Raw genomic sequence first — 22,303 nt, 5'->3', positions numbered from 1 at the left:
GACTAATTTGTTCAAAACCTTAGAAGGTGACAAATAGTGACTTAAATAGTCCAAGAGAATTATCACCTGAAGCTGAGAAAGAATTGGCCTTGGTAGAAAAGAAAGTGCATGAAGGGCATGTGGATTATATTGATCGAAAGCTGGATTGCATTTTGGTTATTTTACCTTCTAGGCGTTCTCCTACTGGAATATTAATGCAGAGGGAAGATATTATATTGGAATGGATATTTTTAACAAATAAACCAAATAAAAAATTAAAAACTTATGTGGAAAAAAATCTGACTTGATTTGCAAAGGAAAATTGAGACTTCGTCAATTAGCAGGAATAGACCCAGAAGAAATTGTCGTACCATTAACAAAGGAGGACATTGAAAAATTATGGACAGAAAATGAACCGTGGCAAAGAGCTTGCAGTAATTTTTTGGGAGAAATTAACAGCAAATATCCCAAAAGCGATAGAATTGATCTTATAAAGAGAGCTGATTGGATCTTGCCTCGAATTGTACGGCAAAATCCCATATCTGGAGTTCGTACATTTTATACAGATGCCAACAAAGAAGGAAAGGCAGGTTACAAATCAGAAAATTTAAGTAAAGTGGTTCAAAGTCCGTATAATTCAGTTCAAAAATCAGAATTGTATGCTATTCTGTTGGTATTAATGGATTTTTCAGAACCTCTCAACATAGTAACTGATTCTCAGTATGCTGAAAGAGTGGTGTTACATATTGAGACTGCAGAATTTATCCCTGATGCTTCAGAATTAACTTCACTATTTATTCAATTACAAGATACAATCAGGAAAAGGAATCATCCTTTATATATAACTCACATTCGATCCCATACTGGTCTGCCAGGCCCTCTAGCACAAGGCAATGATGAGATTGATAAATTATTGATAGGAAATGTGCTGGAGGCCTCAGAATTTCATAAAAAGCATCACGTCAATAGTAAAGGTTTAAAAAAGGATTTTTCTATAACCTGGCAACAAGCCAAAGAAATAGTAAAGAAATGTCCTACTTGTTCCTTCTACAATCAAATGCCATTACCAGCAGGATGTAACCCAAAGGGTACTCAGAGGAATGAGATATGGCAGATGGACATATTTCACTTTGCAGAATTTGGAAAATTGAAATATGTACACCACACCTTCGATACTTATTCAGGATTTCAATGGGCAACTGCTTTGAGTTCTGAAAAAGCTGATTCTGTAATCACTCATTTGCTAGAAGTTATGGCCATCATGGGTATACCTGCACAAATCAAAACTGACAATGCTCCATCATATGTCTCTGCTAAAATGAAACAGTTTTTTGCTTATTACAATATAAAGCATATTACAGGCATACCACATAATCCTACAGGTCAAGCAGTTATAGCAAGATCAAACAGAACTCTAAAGGATATGCTAAATAAACAGAAAGGAGTAACAAAAACTCCCAGAAATAGACTGCATAATGTTCTTCTAACTTTGAATTTTCTCAATGCCAATGAGAAAGGAACAACAGCTGCAGAGAGACATTGGATAATAGAAAAACCTACAGAATTAAATCAGCCTATATACTTTAAGGATGTGCTGACCTCAGAATGGAAACGAGGGTATGTATTACATTGGGGACGAGGTTTTGCTTTTGTTTCTACAAAATGCAAACTCCCCGTATCATGCCAGAATAAAAGAGCCATCTTCTGCTATGGGACAGGACAAAAGCCAAATTAATTAAGGGACTATTCTATTACTAATCTCAACTCTTTGATTCTATTCTGATTCTTTAAACTTTTCTTAAAGTATGAATTTTATATCAAAATTTACAAGATTAATATATATAGATATTTATACAACTTTGTTAAGATATGAATGGTCATATAGAGTACTAACTAATTCTAGAAAAAAAAGGCTTCAATTAGCTGCATATATATGTCTTTGTGTTCGAGTCTCTTATCAGTTTTCTGCAGGAAATCACGGCCAGGCCTAACATCAACTGAAGTCTCCAGAAAGAAGATGGGGCCCCACAACAACAACAATTCCACGTGGACAATAATAATATCATTAAGCTGATAAACATCATCCATAGATCAGCTTTGAACTACAAGGTGCTCAGAGCAATTTTGAGATGACTAGCTGAGATGATCCAGTCTCAAAGACTACTTGAATAAGGACTTGAGATAAACCCTGAAATTTGGCATTATACACAGACTGGATAATGAAGGATATAGTTACCTTTCCTAGAATTTGACAATTAACCTAAAATTTTTCTTTCAGGATAAAGATAACTTCTCCCATACCCAGCAGGAAGCAATTTTAAGAATACGATGCCCACATTCCCAAAGAGGTGGTGTGGGGCAGGTGGTTTTTTGGTCTTTTTAATGGGTTTTGGGTCTGGGATAATTTCCAATGTTTAGGGGGGTTGGTTACAAGTTTTTGTCAAGGGTTAGGAAAAAGGCTAAGCAAAGGAGATTATAAGGTTCTTGTTTAAAAAAGAAAAGAAAGAAAGAAAAGAAAAAGACAATTACTAGTTTTAAATACTTTACATTGGATTGGATTGTTTTATATTGTATACAAATTTGAAACTGATATTGTTAGAAAATGCTATATGTATATTTCTAATTGTATTTATACCATTCATTTAACAATGTAATGCAATTTTCTGATCCTTGAATGTTATTATTACCAACTATTAGGATATAAAGAAATGAAAGTTAGTAGTTAGACATTACAATAGAACTTGTAGTCATATTAGATATGTTTTAAAAATTGAGCAGAGATGTTTTAGACAGGTCATCTTCAAACCCTTCAGAGATCTACAGAATATGGCATTTAAAATGTTTTAATAACTTAGAAAATTTTTCTTTTTTGAGACATGTCAGCTCCTGGCAGTACCAATCTACTTCAGAGAAAATATGGGCATTGAAGAAACTGCATATGGAGTCAACTTTCATTGTGGCAAAAGTTAGCCACTGGACAACAAAGTATCCTCGAATCAACAGGACAAAATGGACAGACAGAACACGAAACAAAGGACTGCTGATTCTTGCCAAAACAAGTGTGGTTACATCTTTATTAAAAGGCATCTTCTGAGGCCAGGACAATATGGCCCCATCCCTGAAGTGGCCTTCGCAATCCAGAAAAGGTACGGTGCCCTTTTCTTCGAAGGCAGCTTAACAGGCAGAGGGCCGATGGCTTCTGTTGTGCAATGGAACAGCAGCTGAAAGCTCACGCCTCTCGAAAGTAGACTGGCATTTAATAGAGGGATGTGGAGAAGAAGGGGATGTTGAGATGAAGCCATATATACACAGCCAAGAAGAATGGACAGCTGAATTAAAAAACTGTCAACAATTTCCAGAATTTAAAATCCTGAATCATGACAGGACAGTAGTGGAATTCAGGTGTTTCTGGTACATGGACTGCTCTCATCCAATGTGAGGTTGAACTGTTGACCTTATGTACATCCTACTTCACAAATGAGTCTGTCAGATATGCTAAGCCTGTAGGCTGAAGATGATGCCCCAACACTGCAGAGAAACCTCAGGTGACTGCCCAGGCAGCTGACTGTTTCTGTCAACTCACAAATTTTTTTGGAAGTTGCTTGCATGCACTTCCTGTTTTTATTTTTGTTAGCTAATATTATTTCCTTCTTGGGTCTCTGAGGGAGTTGAAGATTAGTTAGTTATAGTTGAAAATTAATTAGGATAGAAAGTACATTAGTTACATCTTGGATTTACCAAAATAGGATAGATAATAGAATTATTTTCTCTGATTTGTCAAATACCTGTTTAGGTATTTATTACTTGTATATATTGTATATAGTTATTGTACTTTTGTATATAGTTTTTCTTTTGTTAGTTATAACCTTTTGCTTTTTTTTTATTAAAATAGAAAAGGGGAAATGTGGTGGTATTCTAATTGTACTGAAATGTGATTTTGATTGTATGTTAATAAATAAAGTTGCTCGGGGGTCAGAGCTATTAGAGCCATAGACAGAGTGTGGCAGTGGTGGCACACGCCTTTAATCCCATAGATCTCTGTGTGTTCAGGGATACAGCCAGCACTGGAGACATATGCCTTTAAGACCTAGAGGGTTGTACATACAGACAGTGACGAGGCAGTCACATGTTTGGGTTTACAACCAAAGAGAAGGCAGAATGACTATGAAACGACTTACACACAGGGAAATAGCTCTCTTTCGGGAAGCTGGGACCACCGTAGGAGGAAGGGTGAGATTTTAGCTCTGAGCTCTGATTTCTTGGCTTTCTCTTTTACATTGGTTCTGTGTTTCTTATTTAATAAGACAGTTGGTTACATGTACAGTTGCTACCTCCAGACTGAACCCTCTGAAATGGAGGACAAAACAATCATCGCTTTCATGTTGCTTCATTCAGGAATTTGCCACAAAATCCTTTACAGAATGAACCAGAAGAGTAAATTGTTTAAACCACAGTCGTTTACTCCCTCAAATGTCTAAGAATGTGCATTAGAACAGAGCCACGTGTTCACACAACCACAGCCGTTACCAACTTCAGTAATTCTAATATTTAATCTACTATTCATATTTCATTTTCATCAGCTGCTCCAATAATATTTTCCTTCTCCTCAAATTCAGGACACTAAGTTTACCAGTACAAAGCCATCTGCCTAAAACTCCAAACAATAAAAATGAATAAAGCCCTCCAATACCCACACTTAATTAGAAAAGAGAGGGGATAAGAAGGACAGACAAAGGGAGAAGTGCCCTTGTTGTGGTATCTGAGCATGTTCTAGTTCTGTGTTAACAGGTACATTTTTTTTTTAAAATTTATTTCATATGCATTGGTATTTTGCCTGTATGTATATCTGTGTGAGGGTATCAGATCCACTGGAGCTGGAGTTACAGACAGTTGTGAGCTGCCATGTGGGTGCTGGGAATTGAACCCAGGTCCTCTGGAAGAACAGCCAGTGTTCTTAACCACTGAGCCATCTCTCCAGCCCCCAACAGGTACATTTTTTGAGACATAGTCTCACTATATAGCCCATACTAGCCTCAAACTCAAGCTTTTCCCCTAAATGTTCTGGAATTATAAGCATCTGTCACAACACCTCACTAGGTATGCGCTTTTATTTGCAACATTTAGAACCGTCACTGGGAATAACATTTTGTGACTTCTATAACTTTCTTTAATTACATAATTTTCCCAAAGGTAAAAGTACACCTATCAATATACAAGTTACTGGTCAAAGATATACTTTTCTAATATTCTTATCAGGAGCTTCTTTTCAATTTGCCATGCTTTCTCAAACCAAACCATTTCATGCAAACTAATACACAACTACCAATGAGGCATTCAGAAGTTTGAACACTTGCTGTGGGATGGTCTGTATGTCAAATTGCTCTGATTGGTCAATAAATAAAACACTGATTGGCCAGTGGCCTGGCAGGAAGTATAGGCGGGACTAACAGAGAGGAAAAAAGAAATAACAGGAAGGCAGAAGGACTCACTGCTAGCCGCTGCCAGGACAAGCAACATGTAAAGATGCGGGTAAGCCACGAGCCACGTGGCAAGGTATAGATTTATGGAAATGAATTAATTTAAGCTATAAGAACAGTTAGCAAGAAGCCTGCCACGGCCATACAGTTTGTAAGCAAAATAAGTCTCTGTGTTTACTTGGTTGGGTCTGAGCGGCTGTGGGACTGGCAGGTGACAAAGATTTGTCCTGACTGTGGGCTAGGCAGGAAAACTCAAGCCACAAATGGTGCCCAACGTGTTGGCAAGATTTTCCACCTAAAACCTGAGTAAAAAGATTCTAAAACAGAGCTAAAAACAGTTCCTAGTTGTCTCTTTCAAGCTAGTGGCAGCCTATGTGTTTGAGCTACTATGGCGGGTTGACCTGCAGTATGGCGGAAATGAAGCCTCTGCAAGTGGCACATTAAGCTACGTGGTGGATTTAGCCTTTGCTAGTACAAAACAAAAACAAAAAAAAGAGGTTTCTTGGCTACATGTTGCTTTGATAGAAGCATAGACCCACTATTTCTGAGAGTTGATGGCTCCCAGAGCTGGTGGTAAACATACCACCACCATGTTGGGAAGCTGAATTGGGCGGAGCCAGCAGCCACAGCACTATTTCAGTCTTAGAATGCTGCAGTTTAAAGCAATAGGCTCAAGGTAATATAAAAAAATAAGCCACATAAAGATGGCTATCACACAAAAAATCTGGATTATGTTCTCTTTGATATTCGTAACTGAAAAAAAAAACATTTGATTGCAAAAGCTGTTGAGTTATGCCAAAATGTATATTTTAAAGGTACCTTGACTTCAAAATTTGGATGTAAGAATATGTTGCTTTGGAAAGAAGGCTCTGCTTTTGTTTCCACAGAAAGCCAGAGGGTATGGATTTGTTCCAGATTAAGATACATCAGGTTTGGCCAGCCAAGACCCCCCTAAAAGGTCTCTGATGACACCAAGGCTCAGATGATCCAACATCCAAAACTGTTTCAAGGCAACTGGCTCAGACAATACAGCCTCACGGACTACTCCATGATCCTTAAATTTTCTTTGTGTCCCCATAAGATACAGCGCCCCCCTCCAGCAGGAAGTAGTAAGAGAAGCTACGCCCAAATTCCCAAATATACCAAGCTGGCTTTGGAGATGTGTAAAAGTTAAAACCTTCCTCTTTAAAAAAAAAGAAAGGAAGGAAGGAAGGAAGGAAGGAAGGAAGGAAGGAAGGAAGGAAGGAAGGAAGGAAGGAAGGAAGGAAGGAAGGAAGGAAAGAAGAAGAAGTGCTATGGGATGTCTGTATGTCAAATTGCTCTGATTGGTCAATAAATAAAACACTGATTGGCCAGTGGCCAGGCAGGAAGTATAGGCGGGACTAACAGAGAACAGGAAGGCTGAGGAAGACACTGCTAGCCGCCACCATGACAAGCAACATGTGAAGACACCGGTAAGCCACGAGCCACGTGCAAGGTATAGATTTATGGAAATGGATTAATTTAAGCTATAAGAACAGTTAGCAAGAAGCCTGCCATGGCCATACAGTTTGTAAGCAATATAAGTCTCTGTGTTTACTTGGTTGGGTCTGAGCGGCTGTGGGACTGGCTGGTGACAGAGATTTGTACTGACTGTGGACAAGGCAGGAAAACTCTAGCTACAAACACTGTTTTAACTAAATGGTCACAAATATGTATTGACAATAAAGCAAATTAAATTGGCGATTCAAACTAGTGTTCTCATTGCTAGTAGAAAGAAACAAGTAGCACACAGGAGCAACAGAAATGACAAGGCTAGAAAGGGTGTCCCCACAAAACACAGAGTTTATGTATTTTTATTTTTTTCCCAAAGCCAAAATAGTACCTGTTTGAAACACCAAAGAGCTTTTATTTTTTGTTGGCTTTATATCAGAAAGCGCCTATAAACAATATAGATTTATCCGATTATAATCAATCTACTGGTACTATCTATTCAAAGCCTAAGCACTGCCACTGGCCCCACAGTATTTATAAAAAAGGAAACAGTTCAAATCACATTAGTCTTACATATCTCTAAAGTCATATTCCAAAAGTGTTTTTTTTACTATAGACTCCTTAAAGAAACATTTTATCAAATGTGCAATGTAGTAATCAACAGTGCATTATGTTTTGTCATAAAAGGATATTCAACATTCCCTATTAACCGTTTACTCAAAAGCTTAATAAAAATAATAAGTTAACTATTCTTTTAATGAGTCCTGTATGTAGCCAAATACTATAATACTAAAGAAACTCTCTCTGTGTATTAACTTCTAATTTATCTTCAAGATTCAATATACAGCGGGCATAGTGGCACATGACTCTTTTTAATCCAAGCACTCAGGAAGCAGAGGCAGTCCTCTGAGTTCAAGGCCAGCCTACACTTCATAGTGAGTTCCAGGATGGCCAGGGCTACATGGTGAGACCCTGTGTCAAAAAATTAATTCTCTATATATGTAATAATAATACTTAAAAGGTTGAGGGAAGATCTTAATTTTGAGGACAGCCTGGACTGCAAATGACACTCTCCCTTAAAAAAATATAGTGTACAAATAAGTAGGTATTCCAGTTGATATCTGAGCCTTTCAAAGTAACAGGAATCTCAACATTCCAAAACCACTAGAAGTGCTTGAATTATTGAATTTCATATACATAAAATTTACCTTTTGCCTGCCTTTAACTGATTGGCTACATACTGAAGAAGACCAGCAAGATCAATCGGGTATTTACGGAACACTGCACCACAGAAACTAGCCAGACCTACATGAAATAAAAAATAAAAAACAGTTATGAAACAAAAAGTACAGTAAGTATGCTTTCAACAAATTCAATTTCTAAAGTAAAATGAGGTATGAAAAGTTTTTTAAAGATTTATTTTTATCTCATGTGTGTTCGTGTTTTCCTGCATGTTTGTATGTGCACCATGTTCCTATCAGCTGCCTAAGAAAGCTAGAAGAGGTAGAAGATCCCTGGGACAGGAGGTGTGGGTGCTGGGAACTCTTGTCCTCTGGAAGAGCAGCCAGTGCTCTTAACACTGAGCCATCTCTGCAGCCCCATATGAAAAAAAAATTTGACTAATGCAAATGAATGAGTTTTACAATGGTAATAGCTAATGTTTATTAAGTATACATATGTAAGCACCTTATATTAATTCTCACAGTAATCACCTTAGTTTAGTATAAACCTACCAATGAGGCAAATTGAAAAAGAGATGGATCACCTAACTTGATTGTGGTCACAGTACAAACTAGAGCCCTAATTCAATCTATGAGCCCTATCAATTAGGACTCAGTCATGCAGAATACCAAGTAAACTCAAACAACCAAATGCCCACCCCCAAAAACTTTGGAGTCAAAAAAGATTGTTTACCTCTAAGAACATGCTACAGTTATAGACAACAAAAGAAACAGGTAACTTGGCTAGAAGCAGACAGAGACGTTTTTAAATTTTTTTATGCGTATGAGTGTCTTGCCTGCATGTATGTTTGTGTACTATGTGTGTGTCTAGCACCCACACAGTCAGAAATAGGTGTCAGACTCCCCGGAACTGGAATTATAGAAGGCTGGGGGCCACTACATCAGTTCTGGGACTAGAACCCGGGTCCTCTGGGAGAGCAGTCAATGCTCTTAAATGCTGAGCCATCTCAGTCTAGGAGGACCAATTTAAACAATAGTCCCTCTCATTTCCTGAAGGAGAGGAAACCCCAGTGAAGTCAAGAGTATCTAATAACCTATAACTTATCTAACAGTTATTTGTTAAGCACCTAAATAATTAGTGCAAATTAGTCCTCCCCTTAAGGAGCTTAGAGTTCGGTAGGTAGGGAATTCAGAAAAGTGAATGGCTATGATGAGTAAATTGGTTCTGTGAGAGTACCAGGAGCAATACATTCAGACTTGTGGATGGGAGCATTAACAATGAAAGTTTTTCAAAGAAAATAACTTCTCGTTTGAAATCTAATGAACAAACAGAAGATGGACTGGATGAAGTGAGTGACCATGGAAGGGTATCTATGTCGAGGAAATAAGGTGCAAAAGGTCTATGGAAGGCCCAGAATTTCAGTATTAATGGAATTGAGAACTGACGGGGCTGGGGGTGAGGTGATATGAAGCTAGACTAGTAAGAGCCTGATCCTAAAGGACTTAGCTTATAGCACTTACTAAGTATTTCATGGGCTGAGTAATTGGTAAAATGCTTGTTTAGTATGTGTGAGTGGATAAATTCAATGCCCAATACTGTAGGGGGAAAAACAATCAAACTTTACAGGATAATAGAGAGTCACTGCAAGATTTAGATTCACATATTTACAAAAGGAAAGCATGTAACCTCTAAATAACACTAAGTTACAAAGAAAGAGATTGTCAGCTTCCAAATGCCTCCCTAAATTCTCCCATGTACATACTAACCCAGCCCAAACCTGCTTAGCTTCCCAGATCAGATGACACTCAAGACATTCAGGCTGGTATAGACAGAGACTGCTTCCTCAAATTCTATCACAGTTCAAACACAGGCTCTTGAGTAAAGAACATTAATAAGTACTAAATAAATTTCCATACAGACCCAAGGTCTCTAACACTTTACAGAACAAGCTGAGGGGCTTGAGATTATCAAGACCTTTTGAGAAATAAGCCCCTGAAAGCATAGGGTAAGCAAATAAAACATGGTAGTGATCACTTCCTTAGTATCACCAATAGTACTATCATCCTTAGAAAAAGAAGAATACTTACTCTGAAGCCAGTTAGAGATGGTTGTGTCATCATGTTTCATTTTCTCCTTTTCTGGATTAGCTAAAGCTTCAATGATACAATCTTTCATACATTAAGAAAAAAATTATCACATCGGGAACAAAGACCATTAAATCTTCACGTCTCCAGGAAGAAATAAAAATAACCATACTCATTGTATATCAATTCTCCATTGTTACCCTCTTTCTCATTTCCTAACAAGTAACAGTCCACCTGTATCAACATGTTTGGTAAAACAGTCTCTCCCTTTATACAACACAAGGCACTCACACAGATGGATGCATACACATGCTCACACACACAATTTCTCTTTCAATACTTTGGTTTGACCACAGATCAGCTATGTGGAGCAACCTTTTATTATTGCTAAAGGAAATCAGAAAGAATAACTAAATCATTCATAAGCATTTAAATACAGGGACACGTGAAATCTATATATTGCTTCACATGAAAGGATACAGGCCAAGACATCATAATTCAATGAAGTGAGGTATTTCAATGAATCTACTACAGGTGTTATTAAGTTATCATATTTCTGTATTTGTGACAAGATCTGGAAGATCAAGAAGAGTAAGTTGCATTAACTAAACTATAAAAGAAAACCTATGGTAAGTAATGTTCATACTTTTCCAAAATTAGAAATAATTCAATAAAAGTGGTTCTACTATTTTGCATTTATATATAAATAAAATATATTACATTATCATTGCCCTATAGAATATTTTTTCTAAGCTACATTTTCCATCTAGAAAACAATTCCACGAGGTCTAAACTTGTATTTTGGAATGGTAGAGGCTAGTCCTGGTTTAAATGTTATTATTTAGAGTCTTTCTAAAATGGACTCTTTGCTTTTTGTTTCAGGTACATATTTTTTGTTTGTTGGGTTTTTTGTTTGTTTTGTTGTCCCAAGAGAGAGAGAAAACATGAAGTTTGGCGGCTAGGAAAGCAGCAAGGAAGATCTGAGAAGACTTGTGGGAGGGGAAAGAATATGATCAAAATACACTATATGAAATTTTCAATAACGATAATTTTAAAAAGAAGGTAATGCTGGGCGGTAGTTGCCCACGACTTTAATCCCAGCACTCAGGAAGCAGAGGCAGGTGGATCTCTGTGAGTTCGAGGCCAGCCTGGACTACAGAGTGAGATCCAGGACAGCCAAGGCTACACAGAGAAACCCTGTCTCAAAAAACCATTTAAAAAATAAGAAGGTAACATTGATATAACTGAGTCAAAGTGAAACATTATTCAGCAATTTCAAAAACCTAACAGTTCTGTTGTACATTACTAGGAAACAGATCAATGTGTTAAATATATTATGTGAAATTTTGGTTTTAGCATAAACTGGCATTTCATCAGCCTTTTCCAAAATATCTTAAAATTTACATCATTAAAATAATATTAACTTCAAAACTTACATAATCAAACAAAATGGTTGGATTACTGTGGCTCAACTTGCCAATTTGTCTTCCTGAAGGCTTCACATTTTCCTTGGTTAGACGCCTACAACAGAGAGAAATGTCAAGGATCATACTGAATAGCATTACTCATGATGCTAATAAGCTCTCTTTATCATGAGAGGAAAACTGAAACATACAAAATGGATTCACACAAGCAACTGAATTTTCATCTACTCAAAAGCAGAAGTCAGACTTTCTAAGGGAATTTCAGAGCTTAAGAGCTAGTTATCTATTAAGGAGAAAACTTACTTTATTGTACAAATACATGAAAATTTTTTAAAAGAATCATAATTATTTTAGATTTACCAGGTTTCGTTTATCAGTTCAGGGATTAGTTCTCTCATTTTCTTATTCAAGGTACATAATTTTTAAAATCAACTAATTTTATTCCTTTTATTCTTTATTTCTTTTGCACTCAGCGTGCTTTTTCCAAGATTCTAAAAAATTGTATCAGTGAAACTCTTATAGCTCAGCACAATTATTACACATAATAGGAAGCTTTTTCTGAGATGATTACATAATAAAAGCAGAAATTCTATAAACAGCTACAAGTGTGATAAAAGCAATCCAATAATTAAACGATGTCATGATCTGCCACTTCCCCATCTTGTTTCCTATAGCTCAGTTTCTCCCATTCCCTGCCAATGGAGAAGAGAGACCATTGGTTTTAAACTTGTGATCATATTCTCTTCTGCCTTTCCCTATTTCTAACACTGCTCTTGGGCAGTCTACTTGCCAAGGTTTACAGTCTCCCTACTCACATACACTATATACTTTTTATTCTATTCCCTCTGTCTTCACTACACTGAAGGGAAAAATAAGTAAAACTAAGGAAATACCTTCTTGATGGTGTTCTACCTTAAAGCTATGCATATAAAACACAACCAATTAGCATTTGAAAAATTAATGATTTGAAAACTTATAAAATTATACAAATAATATTAATATACTCCACTCTCAGCATAAAAAAGTTTAAGCAGAAAACTCATAAAGTTTGGTGAAACAGTTACAGCTAAAATGTAACAAAAATCCAAGTATATTAAAAATCCTATACATATTTTTCAACACTAAATAATTGTATTCATGTATACATTCATTCATATTAATGCTTACTATTGCACAGAGCTAGACAATGGGAACACAAAACTGAGAGCAGTTCTTGCTCTCAAGCCTGGCCTAAGTAGATACTCAGATTTAAAATCATGTTTTTTAAATTTCATGTTATTTTTTCTTTATTGGTTTTTCTGACACAGTCTCATCTCAGCAGGTAATAAAGGCAGGGCTCAAACTCATTATCCTTCTGCCTCAGATTCCCAAGTATAGGGAATACAGGAGTCTGCCACTACTCCTGACAATTTTCCTTTTAAAAAGCTAACAAATTTGAGAATGGTTACTTATATGCAATCAATAATATTAAAAGTGCAAATAATATATCCATGTTGCCTTGAACATACATAAAAACACCAGGAAGAATAAATAAGCATCTAAATACTGATTACTTTACTTTTCTCCTTTTGGAGAGAATTGAGTGTATGGAGAAAAGAATGAGAGACATTTTACTATATGTATTTTATAAGGGTGCAATATGATGTTTTTAATCTATATAGGCAATGAAGAATGAATCTGTCAAGATAACTATCATTTTATTGCCTCAAAAACTTACCTTTTTATTGTGGTGTGAATCTTAAAAAAATCTATTCTCTTAGAAATTTTGAAATATATATTAACTCTAGTCACCACACAGTATAATACATAACTAATATTTATTCCTTACATCTATGTGAAATCTTGATCCATTTGGTCAATATTTCTTTCCTTCAAATCTCTCTTTTCAGCAATACTTCTCCTTCTGCTACTACCTGATAACCCCTTTTTCACTTTCAAAACAACGTGGATAAAACTGGAGAACACTGTGGGAACTGAATTAAGCTAGGCATAGAAAGAGAAATGCTGTATGGTAATACTAGTATATAGACTCTGTATGCTCATTCATTTACTGAAATTAAAACCATATGGCCATATAATTTTCAAGAATTTTATATAATTACAAAAAGGAAAACTATCATAGTAATGTGTCCAAGTAGAATGCTAGCATAATTTGCCTAAAGTGTACTGGTGGTACAAATCAATTTTGTTTGGCAGTATGTTCTGGGAAGCCTTCAGAGAACTGACATTTGAGCTCACTTTCTAAGAGTAAATCACAGGAGAGGGAAAGACAAGCTAAGAGAAAACTTGTAGAAATAAAGGAAACAAAATATACATACAAAGGATGCAAGGCTATGGAGTGTGGTACATTTAGGTAAACAAGTAAGTTCAGTACAGCTGTAAGTATAATCATTAGGAAATGAGATAGACTATATGGTAGGAAAGATCAGGGAGTATCTCTCACATCACCATGCCATAAAGTTTGATGTACAACCTGCCAAATATTGTCAAATCACCCAAGGATTTTGAAGTAAGAGAATAATATGACTGTACTATTCCAGATAAAAGAAATAAGGTTGTGGTTATAGAGTATAGAGAATCAAGGAAACTATAAAGCACTCACTCAGTGCCTAGCAAAAACAGTAATAATACACACACACATAAATATGGCATGATCATTCTCATATACATATATGTGTGTGTGTTTATGTACTGTGTGTGTGTGTGTGTGTGTGTATAACCTGACCTGATTTTGATAAGCTAGAAACTGTATCTATAGGCCTAAAAGCCTCTTCAGCAATTACTTCCTACAATAACTTCTTCCTCCATTAACTAATTAGATATTTTCTTCTCTTGTCTATCTTCCCACCCTGCTACATACAGTCTATGTAACAACCACTAAGCCAAACCATGACCACGCACCTGCCTGTTTTCCCAGCAGACAGTGTCCAGAGAAAATGGCACTGGGCAAACACAGTATCATCACAAACTACTGTACCAAGTGAAACCAAAGAATACATGACTTTTAATTAACTGTATCTATAAAAGGTTGGAAAACTGACAAAATCCTTGTTGAAAACAAATAGAAAAGCGTATTTAGCTGGGCGATTGTGACGCACGCCTTTAATCCCAGCGATCAGGAGACAGAGGCAGGCGGATCTCTGTGGGTTGGAGGACAGCCTGGTTTACAGAGCGAGTTCCAGGACAGGCTCCAAAGCTACACAGAGAAACCCTGTCTCAGAAAGAAAAGAAAAGAAAAGAAAAGAAAAGAAAAGAAAAGAAAAGAAAAGAAAAGAAAAGAAAAGAAAAGAAAAGAAAAGAAAAGAAAAGCATATTTAGTATCTAAACTAATGATAGCATAAAATACACAATTTTTGTAAGCTTTAAATAATTTATAAGAAAGTAGAATTAATATCACTCTTATGAACAGAGCTTGATTGCCAGGGCACACATGGAGTAAGGAGAGAACCCACGCCCACTAGTTATTCCCTAGCCTCCATGTGCAAACCATGGAATGTGTACACCGCATAAATCTAAAAAAATAAAAATAAAACATTAACTTGTAATTCAAATGAGCTAACATAAAAATAAAGTCATTCTAGCTGCAATATATAATCAGCTATACCTTTAATAAATATTTATAAGCTTTCTCAAAATTGAGCCTCTAAACAAGATAGCTGAAACCAAGAAAATTATATCCAGACATAATTGGGATTAATATAAAAACAATAAAACTTACTTCATGATATACTTGGCTCTGTCTATTGTTTGAGCTTTAACTTTTACTAAAAGTGGGTGACTGTTATAAGTTTCATTCTTCCACTGGCCATACAAACGGTATCTTTAAAAAAAAATGAGATGAAAAATTAGAAAACATTAAGTGCTTAGAAGTTAATGCGCTAGAATTAACAGGAGTTAACAATTTGAATAAGTATTTACCTATGCTGATAGGGAAATGTCTTAAACATTCCCCATAGTTCCTCAGACATGCAAGCATTGCAGTCCATCAAAGAAAGAGATGGAAGTAATACCTGGTCAGTAATGCTAAGCAAACAGCTAAGGATAACTTCCTAAGAAGAAAGCAAGGAAAAAAATATGTCATTAAGAGGTTTATTTCAATATACCCTCAAAATAGGAATAGCAGACTTAAAGAAATTATTTTTAAATCTCATAACACAATATATGTAATTCCCCACCCTATCATTGTCTTTTCTCCATCCAAGATAGCAAATGTGTTGAGAGATGCAAAATAGCAAGGCAATGAGGGGATTAACCTTCTTCCTTATACGGTATGGTAATCTTCAAAACGAGGATGCTAGTTTTAAAAGAAAATGTTCACTGAACTGCCAAATGCTGCATTGAGCACATAAAGTATAAACTAATTATTTCTGATGATAGTTAAATCTTGTTCACAGTAAAATGTTCAGCATGCTATATGCTGACAAACACAGTCATTATTTAATATTTTCAGTCTCTTACCGTTCTTTCTTTATCTTCTTGTTTGCTTCCATCAGACTGAAACTAAAATTTAAAACAATAATGTTTAAAAGTTGATTATGTTTCCCTAGTTTATAATGTAAAAAACTAAATTACATATTACTTAGTTGTTTGCCTTTTACATACATGTACATCTGAAATACAACATATCAGTAATAAACATTTTAAATTTTCACGTATACTATTAACCTCTAAATTATTTTAAAATCCATGAATTTTAAGTATGAATCTGGGGTGGGTTTGTTCCTTTATTTTTATGTGTGTGTCTATGAGACACGGTCTCATGTGGCCCCAGCTGGTTTCCAATCCTCTATGTAGTCCAGGCTGACCTTGAACTTCTGATCCTCCAGCCTCCACCTCCCAGGATTACAGGTATGTGCTACCACACTCAGTTTATGTAGTACTGAGAACCAAGGCCAGGGCTTTAGGCCACTAGATAAGCACTCTGCTAGCTGGGCTATTATCCTCAACCCTAAGGATCAATTTTATGTGCCAGTTCTTTTCTTAACATCATTATAAACCAAAAGCTTCCTAAAACTCATACTAAGTATTAATTACTAAACTTAATTTAACAAAACTGTAACCATCAAAACCATTCAGTCCTAATGCATTTACATTTTCAATTCACATTCCCTTTACAGTAGCAGTTCTCAACCCTCCTAATGCTGTGACCCTTTAATACTCTTCCTCATGTTGTGGTGACCCCCAATTATGAAATGATTTGTTGCTACTTCATAACTGTAATTCTGTTACTGAGCAGTGTCTCAGATCCTAAGATCATTGGAAATGTGTGTTTTCTGATGGTCGTGAACCACAGGGTGAGAACCACTGGTTTACAGAACCAATATAATCAAATATTAATATAACCAAAACTAAGGAAATGAATTTAAGTTGCATTATAATTCACCACTACCAAAGCCCTCAATGAAAAATAAGTCCAAATGATTTGTGACACTGCTGACAAAAAAACAAAAATCACATTTGAGGTCTTTATTATCCCAGTACAGACTGAACACTGAAGTGACTTGTTTTGACAATGCCGTCTAGTCCACTAAAAAAAAAATGATACTATGAAAGCTGAGCATAGTTGTGCATGTCTTTAATCCCAGCACTTGGGAAGCAGCTCTCTGAGTGTCCAAAGTCAGCCTGATCTCACATAGTGAGTTCCAAGACAGAGCTAAATAAAAGGACCTGCCTTACACAAACAAACAAACAAAACTGTTAGTGATGCCTATCAGTGTATATGTCTACAAAGGTAGAAAATCCAAAATACAAATGAAGAACTGACACCTAAGGACAATCTAGACATCAGCATTCAAAAATCAAGCAAGGGCAGGAGAAACCTACGATGCAACAACAAATATTTGATTTTCTTGTTAAAGAAGGGAATCTGATTGTATGCTTTTGAGCAGATTACTAGACATTATCACAGAGAATTCTAAGTGCTTTATTTTACCTAACAATGTTTTGGGATGCATACCAACATATTTTCTTCTTCTAACTGGCAGGTTCAAGAAAATATGGTTCTCTTTCACAGACACAACTGGGTCAACATATATTTTGTCAGTAAATAAGGAATTCAATGTTGTGGAATAATCTTTTTATACACTATGAAGAAATGTCACTCAGACTGGTTTAATAAAAAGCTTAACAGCCAATAGCTAGGCAGGATTTTCGGGGCAGAGAGAACTAAGACAAAAGGCAGAGTCTCGAGGAAAAACCAGACAGACACAGAAGGAGTCAGGCACACAAAATGGGATAGAGGTAAAAGCCACATGGTAGAACATAGATTAATAAAAACATGGGTAAATTTAAGTTATAGAATCTAGTTAGGATCAAGCCTTAGTTATGGCAAGATTTTATAATTAGTAATAAGTCTCAGTGTTGTTTATTTGGGAGCTGGCAGGCGAGACAGAAAAATCCACCTACAATTCAATTATAGAGGAGTGGCCCGTCAGAAACAAAACTAAATAGCTATTGTTGTTTTCTTTGAGGTAGAGGACTGGTAAAATTTAGTCAACATATTGTGTATCTAGTAGGAGGCAGAAATAAGGATAGGCCATAATTGGAAAAACTAGGCTTATAGTTTATTACAGTTTAAGGATGTTAGTCTACCCCTTTTCCTACCTTACTGTGATTTAAATAAGCCTAATGAAACTACATACTTTTATTCCATAGAAATAAAATATTTTCACAGTAACTTAGCTGGTTTACTTCCCTGAGTAACTCAAGTCAGTTTCTAATGTCCACGTGTCAATTCTTAATATTTTATAAGCAGGAAAATTAAAAATATATATATGGGAAAATACAACGCTACCTAGAAGAGCAGTAAAATTTCCTATTAAAAGTGCATTACAACAAAGATTAAATAGAAATAAATCAGGAGATACATGCAAATTAAAGCAATTTTTTAAAGAAGATAAACACATTTGTGGTGGTATGAAAGAAAATGGCCCCCAAAGGGAGCAGCACTATTAGAAAATGTGGCCTTGTTGGAGGAAGTGTGTCAGTGTGGGGGTAGGCTTTGAGTTCTCTTTTTCTCAAGCTTCCTGTTGCCTGCCTATCAAGATATAAGGACTCTCAGCTCCAGCACATCTGCCTGCTTGCCTGCCTGCCACCATGCTTTCCATCCTAATGATAATGGACTGAACCTCTGAAACTATAAGCGAGCCACCTCAATTAAATGTTTTTATTTATAAGATACATTCACAGCAATAAAAACCCTAAAACAACATTCTACTCCATTTATCTGTTTTTTTTCTTTTAGTTTACTTCATTTTTATATTGGGGTAACATAAAACATCATCCATACAATAGTCTAAGCTGCAGTGAACACCAGGCTGAAATAGGCGACATAAAGAAGTGAGTACTAGGTGTAATTATTTACTAAGTGTCCATGCTCTCAGATTTTTGAAGAGAAAAGAGGACACAGTTCCTATCTTTAAGATGACAACTCTTAAGCTACAAGATGCCTGAAGTGCTTTCAGCATTTGAATTTTAAATTTGAGTAAAACAGAGCACTAAACAAGGTTTAGAAAGGCCATCATCAACATGAACTGAGGTTCCAACATCACTCTATAAAGGCGGAGCAGACAATGGCACTATACAATACTCAGTACCACAAAAGTTAAACATTAAAAAAAGAAGACAGGTGATTCATCAAGACTGGCTTCGAGAGAGTTGGGAAATAAAGAAGGAATTAGAGATAAAACTAAACAAATAGCTTCTAATGACTAATCACCTAATTTAGTGCCTTTAACCCATGAATATTTTTCAAATGCTACCTCTAATGAAAACACTTGGATTTGTGATTAGAATATCTGTAAAAATTATGACACTATTTTAACTTACACATTGTTCATGTTCTTATTAGCTACCAATTATCGAGTACCTAGGTATGGTATATTAGATTAAAAACTGCACATACATACCTCAAAACTACTTTATGAAAAACCTTTTTGCTAGAAAGGATCCAAAACAGGTCCCATTAAAATAATTTAGAACTGGCCTGGAGAGATGGTACAGCAGTTAAGATCACTGAGTGGTTTTTCAGAGGACCCAGGTCTGATTCTCAGCATCCATGAGGCAGCTTTCACCTATCTATAACTCCAGTTCTAATTAATTCAACTCCCTCTTCTGGCCTCCAGAGACATGGCACACATATGCTAAACAGACATATGTAGAGGCAAAACACCCATACACATAAATTCAAAATATTTTTTAAATACTCAAGTAAAAAATAATAAAATAATTCAGAACATCTAAGGGTAGTGGCACATGCCTGGAATCTAAACACTCAGGAGTAGAGGAAGGGAGGATTTGGAGTTTAAAGCAAACCTGGGCTAAATATCAAGATAAAATAAGAATAATAATTTGGAGTTTAAAAATATAATTCATAGGAAGATTTACAGTAATGGAAGGTTGCACTTGGAAATTCTTTCCAGTGCTGGAAACTGTTATATATAAATAGCTCCTATTATAAAACAATAAACAACATGTACATCTAACTTTTGAATAAATTACACCTTAAACATTAAATCTGTTTAAAGAAATGTACTCATAATTTAATTTTCGCTTTCCCCAAAAGTACAGGCAAGTAATCCTAGGAAGAAGCAGTACCAAATTAGCCCTGTAGGTAAAAAGGGTTCAACACTTCAACAGCTTTGGAGTCTATGTAGAAATGTCTTGAAGACAATCAACTCTTATCTTTCATTGATTGAAAGCTGAGCAGAGGGCCTATGAGATGGCAAGCAAAACTACTGACTTAAGATTGATTCCCCAGGACCCATGTAGTAGAAGGAAAGGACAGACCCCAGCAAGATATCCTCTGATCTCCACATGTGCTCTGCGGTATGTACCTAAGTATATATATGTACATACACAAAACACGCACACACACACACACACACACACACACACACACACACACACACACACACTGCATGAATATATTTTAAAAGGGATTAAAGACAAGTATAGATAATATGATCATTACATTATTTCTTTTCTAAGTATATTAGCTGCTTCCAAAAATAGGAGTTATATAACAACCCCAATATACAAATAGTATTTGTTAAATAAATTTAATTGTAAACACGTTGCTTGGAACTAAGGTCCTATTCAATATTTAAAAGCAACTTTATGAATCCTAATTGGATCTCAATAAAAGCCTTTTAAATCTATAATACAGAACACATTGACTGGTGATCATAAAGCTCTGTTTCTTTTGGGCTATGTTCTGTTTTGTTATGTTTTCTGGAGGATAAGTCCTCACTATGTTGTCCAGGTCATTCTCAAATGCCTGGGTTTAAACAGTTTCCTGCCTCTGCATCCCAAATTGCTATAATAACAGGCATGCACCACCACACCAGGCTGGTAAAATATTTTAGTGAGTAAAAATATACCAAAATTCTACTTCATTCTACTGTCATTTTCTTAATTTCATAACTCTAGTTCTTGCCCATAAGGTCCTGAATGGTCGGTCAAAATGGTTATCTTTCTTTTCCCTTATCATTCTATTAAGAATAGAATGGACTCTGGGCAAGGAGACATGGGACCATCGAGGTGGGAAAGTAGAAGGTAAGTAGCGAAGAGGGTGGGCTGTAAATGAACAAGGTAATGTGAAATCTTTATATGTAAGAGCTCTATACATTACATCAGACTTTTTATCTGTTTCCAAGCTTATGATACTTGTAAATAAAAAAAATTTTCTTGGAATAAAAGATCAGAACATTCAGATTTTTCGATGCAACAGTATTGGATAAATGAAAGTATGATGAGAAACAGGTTATTTACATAGTCTCAAAGTATCTCCCATATTAACTATAAAGGGAGAAAATAGTAACTGTATAGTAGAGCAATTTAGTGGTAAAGAACTTACCAAGTGATTAAAGTTTGTATCACCTGTAATTGGATCAATGACTTCCCATGCTCTCTGATTATGATGTGCCAAGGAAAACTATCCTTCAGTTCTTTAAGCAGGAACTAGTTAAATTAAATAGTTAACATTACTTGTCCTTTCCAAACTCTAACAGCCAAGATGCTGGAACATTGACGTGCTTCCTTTTTATATGAATATATATATTAACTGATATGTACAACAATATTCATATAACAGATTTCTCTAGAGGAACCATTTTATAATGTACTATTATGAATAATAAAATCTAATAAGCCTTTTTCCTTACGATTTGTATGAAAAGGGTACTAAGGGAAAAAAATCTACCAGCTAAGTATTAAAAACCAAGTCAAATATTTCAGATGTCATATGGGATTCATAACAAGAACTGTTAGTTTTTCCATATAGCTAGTGCTAAGATTAAAAATGCAATCAACAAATTATGGAGAAATTATGTGTATTTGTGCTCATAGTAGTTTCTAAATGTTTTTTGTTGTTGTCTTTTATAACTAAAAAGAAACTACACATCTTTTCAGCTTCAAACTATTGGGTTGGTCAAACTTTTCATGGGAGTACAAACTGAAAATTTTAAGAGAAAAATATATTAAACCAAAAATAAGATTTAATTTTTCCTTTTTAAAATGCTGTTTATTATCTTTAGTTGTGTATATGTCTGAGTCTGTGCGTAGGTATGTACATGTGAGGGCTAGTACCTGTGAAAGCCAGGGTCATAGGCTTGCCTGGAGCTGGAGTTGCAGGTGGTTGGTTGTGAGCCCCCCAAAGTAGAGGCTGGAAATCGAACTAAGATCG

General features: G+C 35.7%; 1 protein-coding gene across 5 annotated transcripts in view; it reads right to left on the bottom strand.

Annotated features, from left to right (window-relative positions):
* The window catches only part of Thoc2 (THO complex subunit 2), a 124,357-nt gene that overhangs the window by 43,856 nt on the left and 58,198 nt on the right, over positions 1-22,303 (bottom strand). For all 5 annotated transcript variants that reach the window (XM_016000141.3, XM_076561613.1, XM_076561614.1 and 2 more), the window contains exons 13-19: positions 16,078-16,119; positions 15,538-15,668; positions 15,338-15,439; positions 11,632-11,716; positions 10,676-10,769; positions 10,199-10,279; positions 8,138-8,234 (exon numbers count right to left, since the gene is read on the bottom strand). In XM_016000141.3, coding sequence (XP_015855627.1) covers positions 8,138-8,234; positions 10,199-10,279; positions 10,676-10,769; positions 11,632-11,716; positions 15,338-15,439; positions 15,538-15,668; positions 16,078-16,119 — 632 coding nt within the window. The remainder of the gene's footprint in view (positions 1-8,137; positions 8,235-10,198; positions 10,280-10,675; positions 10,770-11,631; positions 11,717-15,337; positions 15,440-15,537; positions 15,669-16,077; positions 16,120-22,303) is intronic.

The sequence above is a fragment of the Peromyscus maniculatus genome, chromosome X (genome assembly GCF_049852395.1).
Source record: "Peromyscus maniculatus bairdii isolate BWxNUB_F1_BW_parent chromosome X, HU_Pman_BW_mat_3.1, whole genome shotgun sequence".
Taxonomy (NCBI): Eukaryota; Metazoa; Chordata; class Mammalia; order Rodentia; family Cricetidae; genus Peromyscus; species Peromyscus maniculatus.
Note: the sequence above shows the minus strand (reverse complement) of the source record. Positions and strands in the feature narration are given on the sequence as shown.